Source organism: Austrofundulus limnaeus, unplaced genomic scaffold (assembly GCF_001266775.1).
Source record: "Austrofundulus limnaeus strain Quisiro unplaced genomic scaffold, Austrofundulus_limnaeus-1.0 Scaffold70, whole genome shotgun sequence".
NCBI lineage: Eukaryota > Metazoa > Chordata > Actinopteri > Cyprinodontiformes > Rivulidae > Austrofundulus > Austrofundulus limnaeus.
Window position 1 is genome coordinate 530912 of NW_013952472.1, and position 8453 is coordinate 539364.

Below are 8453 nucleotides of genomic sequence, written 5' to 3' on the forward strand. Positions count from 1 at the left end.
ACACACACACACACACACACACACACACACAATAGCTGAAGACGTGTGGAGTTCCAAGCTTTTAACTGCATGATGTTATAATTTTAATATATCAACAATGTTTGAATTGATCCATGCACCCCTACCTCAATGATGTAAATAAAATGTGACATGACTATTCAGACTGAGATCACTGAAAAAAACATTAACACACATGAAAAGACCTGAGTCCAATTTGAAAAAACTAAAATCTGTTCTCTAACACTTAGACTGTCTTAAAAACATTGAATATGGGCCACATATTTTTACCTGCTATCTGAAACAAGCCTTAGAGGTGAATCAGTTAAATTAATAATTAAAAATAATGATAATTCATCTCATAAACATAGGCTTATGGTAATTGCAGTGGTGTCAGTTGAAACTCATTCTGATGCTATGCATGGTTTCCACAATGAAGTACAGAAAAATGTACCAAATGTCTGCAGTAAATGCAGTTCTTCAACACATTAGCCACTGAAAATGTACTCTACTTGGCAGGACGCACATGTGACAAGATTCAAATATTCAGTCAGGAACTGGTGCTTGTGGAAAGTCTAGAGATTCACAAATGCAGCATATGTAACTAATTCAACTGAGGAGTGTGTTTAAATGGCCTCAGATTGTAATGTTTGGATAAAACAGCATTCATTTGCATCAGCACATACCACTGAATGTAGGAGTGAACCCTCTCCAGTCTTTTATAGTCGTTTTTCCATTCTTTAAGAAATGATTCGATGTAGACATCTGTGCCAAATAAGGGGAAAAAAACAGTTACAACAAACCCAACTATCCCAAGAACAGAAGGTATCTTAAATAAATGTTCATTCATTACCATCAGGAGCAGACGGAAACTTGTTTAGGTAAAATTGTAAGTTATTCATTTTATCCTCCGAGCACTCCTCATCTGCTAAATTCTGTAAAAAAAATATATATATACAAAGCCAGCAATAATAAATCTACAGTGTCTATTTAATTAGGTTGTTAGTGGGTGTGTATGTGTTTAGGTGGGACCTACAGGATAGCCTCTTCTGTAGTTCTGCATGTCCTTTGCTGCCCTCATGTTTCTGGGCGCATGATGCCACTGTAAAGAAAAGGTCATAAACGTGAACCAAATTCTTTCCAGGAATAATGAAGCATTGCTATATACTGATAAAAAAAAGTCATGGTTCGTTCATTATAATGAAACAACCCTTATTATTTCTCTACTAACACCGGGAAGCTGGCTCTCTTCTGCAAACTGACGCATAACGCCGGGTTTAATTAATTTACAATCACAAAGAGAAACAGTTAACTGAATAAAAGCTAACTTTTATTTAATTAATTATAAATTATGACTGCTCACGTCGTAACGCCAAATGTAAAAAAAAAAAAAAGTAAGCTAACGCCATTGGCTAGCTGGGCTAGTTAGCAGGGTCTGCAGCAGCAGTGGACAGAAAGCTAATATTAGCTTCGCACTAAACAGCATATTAAAGCAATGAGTTAGTAGGCCTGAGAATATCGTTGCATGTTATAGTTTAGTTGACTAACAAAAACGTACGTACTATAGCCCACGATGACTTATTTTTGTCCTGACTTGACCGACGGGTCTGGCTCTCTCCGGCCGGGTCGTCACCATCACTCTCTGTGTCCCAAGTCGAGTCGTAGTCACATACACAGTCGTCTTCCATTATTAGATTGAAGGTATTTCCACGGCTCACTAAAGCTAAATAAATGCGCGGCCAGAGTAGGTAATAAAAAAGGGATAAATGAGGTTACACTTTCATTTTCTAATTTGGGTAAGGACGGCCCTGACCTGACCATCCGTCTTCCCAGTCTACCATGATCATCAGGCAGCAGCAGCAGATCCGCTTTGCTAGCCGCTGCAGCACCGATGCTGCCTTCAGGAGCTCTCGTTGATTTAAGAGTAGAACTCAACTCTTTGGGTTTACAGCTTCAAATAAATGTCATAAGTTCACATTTGGAGATCTTTTTCAATTAATATAAAGATATATCTTCTCATGTCAATTTTATACACCTAAAATAAATAAATAAATAAATAAACTCCGCTGCGGTGTAATTTGTTGCGTTGATGTTTTTTCATCTGTTCTATCTCCGAAACAGCAATTTCCGATTGCGTTTGAACGCAACACACAGGCTGTGTTGGCTGCAGGTGGTAAAGTGCAACACAGCTGAGTCAGGCAGCTTTTATTAGCAACAACAGAAAATAAAACTCTTCACCATACTGTTACATAAAACGGCAAAGCCACATTTCTATGACAAATGACCAAACTTACCTAACAATTAAATAAAAAAGAGACAGCCATACAAGGTACACATAATGTAAAAAAAAAAAAGCTTACTGCAGTAGGAGTAATATTACACGTGATGTGAAATAAGCGAATATCTGAACAAAACGTGCTTGTGCTGAGGTGGGGGCTGCAACAGGTTTCCATGTAGCTGAAACTTTGTTTTAAATGTCACAGTAAAACCTGCTTGTTCATCAGTATTTAATTATTGATTCCTGCTCAGATTTTACAAGAAAAATATTGATTCATAATTTATGCCACTCTTTGTAAAAGTCATAAGAACAAGAAGTGCAATACAAGATATAAAAAAGCCCTAGCATGAAAACACAAACAAACAAACAAACAAGCAAACAAGCAAACAAACAAACAAACAAACAAACAAACAAACAAACAAACAAACAAACAAACAAACAAACAAACAAACAAACAAACAAACAAACAAATAAATNCAAACAAACAAACAAACAAACAAACAAACAAACAAACAAACAAACAAACAAACAAACAAACAAACAAACAAACAAACAAATAAATAATCAAACGATCCTTTCCATTTTGCCCTAAACAAATATTTCGCTACTAATTATTACTTTGTAATTAATGTGTTTTTTAAAACACAATCTGTAATTTTAAAAATGCTTTTTGAAAAACACAATGACGCAATAAAGAAGTAGGGTTCTAGCAATCAGCCATTGTTTTTGTTTCTATCAGTTCATCTTTTAACTGAGCTACATTTTGTGGCCCTTCCTGTAATTTGTTACCAGCTGGCCTCAGCAGCATGAGAACACTGTGCTGTAACAGAGCAAAGAGGAATAAAAAGGCTAATTCTTCCTCCAGGATGATGTGCGACCTAAAACATCTCATCCAAGACAATTTATTGAACTGATAAGGACACCCAATGAAATTTTTAGGCTATGTATTTTCCATACCTTTGCAGAAATGTTGGGTGTTCATGGTTGCAAAGTTACTTGAAAAATATAATCCTTTTAGGTTTGTGGAATAAATTGGTTTGCTGACTGTGTAAATGCTAGCCTGCTGTGATAAGTGCTGAACATTTCATATTCTGGTGGACATTAGATAAGTCTGATGGGATCGTTATTTTTAAACCCATCAGAAGTGACTACATTTGTGCATAAATCTGACGTTATGTAACCTTTTTCAGACTGAAGAATTTGGCTGTCTCCAGGGGCGTGGCCAGAGGGCACCTGATTGGCCACCCCACCAAATGATTGACAAGTGGGGGTGGGGAAGGTAATTGGCAATAAAAGATGGTCAGTTAGAGCTAAAACAAAGTAAATACCTGTTATGCAGCTGTGTTATCTAGTGTAGAGGGAACCTGTCAATGTGTGAAAATAAAAATAGAGATTTTTCTAAACCAGCGAATTAATACAGAAATCCACCACACCCAATTTCAGCTCAAAAATAGCCAAATTGTAGCTATTTGAATTTAGCTTTGGTGGACAACTTGGATTAGTTAAAATTGACTTTAGAGTCTGTTAGATATTGCTTTCAGCTACCAACACACTAAATTTCTGCTTAATATCTCTAAAAACTAAAAATTGGGATTTCAAAATGACATGGTGATTGCTCTTGGCCACCTTACCAAATTTTAGCTCAGTATTTCTAAAAAATGGCTGATGTCCAACTATTTCAATTCGCTTTGGTGACCATCTTGGGTTTTGTATTTACGTTCAGATTTTGTTAAAGGTTATTCTTGGCTACTACTATTTTCAAGTGTGTATTTAATGGCTCAATTATAGCCCTTTGTAAAATTAGCATTAGCTTAAATTGGGACTAGCGATCATGTTTGGCTACACCACAACAAATTTGAGCTCAGTTAGTCTTATGCTACGTTCACACCAAACACGTTTTGAGCTGCAGGAGTGGTCGGTTCACATGCAAAGTCTATGGTGGATGCACGTCTAGGGGTCTCGCTGCGCGTCTAGGTAGTTTAGCTCGGTGAGCAAGGAAGCGCTAGGTGCGCTTTAGCATTTTCCGTTCATGTGTCCAAAGCAGCCGACGCTCCAGTTCAAAAATCTGAACTTTTGTTGCTCGACGTGCCGCGTCAACCAATCAGAGACTCGTTTTTCCACGTGACGGTTTCCTGAAAGTTGCCCACTAAACTGAAACAGATGCACAGGAGCTCTTTAGCTGAAATCGACCGTCTGCAGTTGGTGTTCTGGCAGGAGATATCAGCACTGATGTTGGTCAGTGGCTCATTAAACTGGCCGCGGTGTTAAACTGAGCTCGGGACACAAACATAGTTTGTCAGCTCGCAGCTCCTGGAGTGGTGAAACTCACCAAACAGACCGCCTCTAAATTATCTGGTGAATAATTATCTGGTGTGCGCGACGTTCGCATGCTCTTAGTAAATAAAGCAAAGCCATTTTCTTTATTTTATCTTTATTTCTTCTGCCAGACAGATTGGAAAAAAAACCAAGACGCTCCTCCCATTCAGGCGCGTCTAGTCTCTGTCCCGGTCTGAACGTAACGTGTCCAACTTGAGGCATTGGGCACATTTTAGATGCTCAAAACACATTCGCTGTGAATGTAGCATTAAAACGGCTAAATTATAACCATTTAAATTTGGTTGTGGTGGCCATCTTAAATTTTCAAATCCAGGGTAGTTTTCTTAATTTGTATCTTCCCCCCCTGGATAACACCTTGGCCACCCCTGCACCACCATTTGCAAAAACGTCCAGCACTGGTTGTCTCCAAAAAATAATCAGTTGTAGATGTACACCAAATAATTATTTTCTGAAACATTCAATGTGAGGTTATTTGACAGTGTTGACTTTAATAGTCCATGACGACGTTTAAAAGGCAGCATTGATCTGTTAGCGTTTAGCCTATGTTTTCTGATCAATTCTCGCCTACTACACCAAGTCTGAGCTCAATATCTGTAAAACCAAATGAGTTATCGTTGTTTTGTTTGCTAAAATTGCTTAGCTGAGGCGGCCATTTTGAATGGGATTGACTCCAAAATGTAATCAGTCTTAAATGTCCACCCAGTGATTACTTTATGAGGGTTTCATTCAAATATGTGAACTGGTTCATTGGATATTTTGCTAACAGACAAACAAATGTAGATATGGGCAGAACATCATCACTGTTTCACTTTTAAATAAAATAAAAATAAGTTAATTATTCAGGTTCTGCTGTGTCTTGGATACATGAGTAAAATGTTTTTGTCGATAAACATCTGAAGAATGAACAAAACAACAACATTTGTTTTGTTCATAGTTTGTACAGTGAAACAACAAGTCTGGTCAGTTTCCATTTTCCAAATGAGACTAACCTCATGTCAGCATGAACACAATTCACACACAAACACACCTTTCTTAAATTATCACCACATCTGGTTCCAGTGATGTTCGCGGTCCTTTAAGTCGTTTTCCTGTTTGATGTTTTAAGGACCAGCAGCAGAAACTGGATATCAAAGGTGGCAACCGATAATTGGACCGTGTTATTCATTTTTTGACAGTAATTGGGCTGATGCACTTATACACAGGCTCATTTCACCATTAGATGGTATAAATAGAACCATGTGTTTTCGTGGAGTGGAGAAGATGCTGGGGTGGCTTACTATTTTTGTACGTAGTTACTGTGGTAACCGGTGGGCTCTGCAGGCATCCAGGCTTTACTGTTATTTTGTGCTTCAGCTTCAAAAAAATCCCCGTCCTTTTCTCCTGCGAGTTTAGATGAAAACAATTGTTTTCAGCGCAGAAGCAGATTATTTAGTTGTCTGCAATTTCTCTTTCATTGATTTGAAAATGTTGGATAAACCTCTACATCTGTTTAGTTCAGCTTTTAGTTTCCCACCTTTCTCAGGAAGTATTAAAAAGTATTTTTTTGTTGCCAAAATTAGAGACGGCAGATCCCAGGTCACTAAAGCTGGGATGATGCCCTACAAAAGACTGAGGTAACATGACCAAACGACAGCTGTTTATTAATACAAACACAGAAACACTGAATGTTTCATTAGCACTGCTAAAAGGCTAAATGTGAACAATAATGTTTTCTCCATGTCTGTATCTGTCTGTTAGCAAAATATCCTCTGAACCAAAAGACAAACTTTTACGAAACTCGCAGGATGTAGTCCCTGGATGTACAGCTACAGCTGATTCTCTTTTGGAATTAATTCGATTCAAGATGGCTGCCACAACCCACTGAACTTAGAGAATATAAAGATGTGTACTACTAAATCAGTTTTACAGACATTAAGCAAAAACTCGGTTTGTAAGAAGCTGACTGTCGATCCCGTCACAAACTCAGAGTGATAACAGATTATGTGAGATCCTCATTTAAAACTGAAATCATGCAGCAGGTGAGAAGTGATCCTGGGGTTCTATTAAATATCATTAATTTAAATATACTTGAGTTATGTTTCATATTTCCATTTTTAAGTGATCATCTTATGGGATAAAGATGCTGCTGAATGAACCTCTAAAAATAACAGCCATCTTATTACCATCTCTTTATTATTTGGTCATGTTTAAGCACTATTATACTGTACTATGTTTTAAATCACAGTACTGTGTTTTTAAAGAAAACATTAGTTTGAAAAGGTTTTTAATGAGATAGAATATCCCAAATCTGCCAGCAGATTTGTTAAAGTTGAAAGCCTTAAAGTTTAAAATCCAAACCATTCACAGGTGTTTCTCTTTAGACCATCTCGTCTCGTGTATCTGTTAAACATTTCTATTTTAAAATGTATTATTGATGTCACAGAACATTCAGATCCGTTTAGTTTTACTGAGAAATTTGCCTTCTGACACAAAGTTATCGTTCCACTGCGTACCCTGGGAAACTTTCAAAAGGTTTGATAAAACAGGACTACTTTCAGGATGAATCAATGAGGATTGTAGGTGCCTTTGTGAATTTAAACATTATAAAACATACATATGCTTGATGTGGAAAATGTAAATATGCAGTTAATCACTTCCTGATTAACTGCACTAGACAATGGTACTATCTGCATTGCTTCTCACAGACTGTGAACAAACCTTAGAATGCATCAGATGTCAGGATTCATTTTCATCTAACATAAAATATATATAAATACTTTATATATAAATAAAAATACTCCTACCCCTCATCTCAAGCAGCTCATCGGAGCTTACATCATCTCACAGCGCTCGTATCCTCTGCCGGGGTCTGAGCACCAAACTCTGTCATTCATGTCAATAAATTTACTTCCTAATTTCAGTCTGTCCTTGTGTGAGTCTCTCCAGGTTGAAATGATCTTACTATTAATTTGGTTTTTGGATCATTACCACACCACCTGCTGTTTGCTTTATATTTCTTGATGGTGTGATTAAGAGAAATGGACGTTTTTCATTCGATTAGATTTCTCCATGCCAGAATAAAAACACTGTTCTGAGCTTGCTTCTTTTATTCTCGCTCCACTGATTGACTTTGGCTGCAAACTGACTTTTTAAAAATCTTTTGCAAGTTATAATTATAACAAACGTTTTGTACCGGTTTGAGCAAATGAACCCAAATATGTCAAGTTTTGTTGAATTGAACTTTGAGCTTTAACACACTCAAGTGCTTTATCCCATCTAAGGATCTGGGCCAGCTACAAATATCCTGCTGGTCTAAGGGACATTCTGGACACACTATAAGGATGCTGGAACAAAGGCTGACCTGATCTCTCCTGAGCAGGTTTGTCTTCACATTGTGTTTCTTCTGATTTAAAGTACCTGGGTGATGATGTACCTTAGTGAGAACACAGATAGCAGAACTCATTTACCAAAGCATTCATCTGTCTGAGTCCATGTAGCCCTCCCCCTGCTTTGTTCCAGGTCCTCAAGGTTAGAAAAGGACACAAAGTGAAGTTGTCTGGATTGATTGGTGGCTGTTAGGGCACCAGGTTCCTCTCTTATCAGCTGAGAAATAATTGATTTATGGAGAGCTGGTTGAAACCAAACAGGCTCGTAAGTGTTCTGATTTAGCCACTTAAGGCAAAACCAGGAGCACAGAGAGCGGCCTGCTCTATAGGAACAAAAGAGCTGCGAATAAATCCACCTGCATTATTCAGTCGCTGCTGCTGCTGCTGCTATACCTTGCTCATACATATTTTCTTTCTTTCTTTCTTTCTTTCTTTCTTTCTTTCTTTCTTTCTTTCTTTCTTTCTTTCTTTCTTTC

The 8453-nt window shown here is 37.6% G+C and overlaps 1 protein-coding gene across 1 annotated transcript in view; it reads right to left on the reverse strand.

The window, feature by feature from the left end:
- ogfr (opioid growth factor receptor) overlaps positions 1 to 1852 on the reverse strand; it is a 13158-nt gene extending 11306 nt beyond the window's left edge. Inside the window, exons 1-4 of the mRNA XM_014010541.1 lie at positions 1560 to 1852; positions 1034 to 1099; positions 851 to 932; positions 684 to 762 (exon numbers count right to left, since the gene is read on the reverse strand). Of these exons, the coding sequence (XP_013865995.1) occupies positions 684 to 762; positions 851 to 932; positions 1034 to 1099; positions 1560 to 1685 (353 nt within the window). The 5' untranslated portion in view covers positions 1686 to 1852. The remainder of the gene's footprint in view (positions 1 to 683; positions 763 to 850; positions 933 to 1033; positions 1100 to 1559) is intronic.
- Positions 1853 to 8453: the final 6601 nt, after the last annotated feature.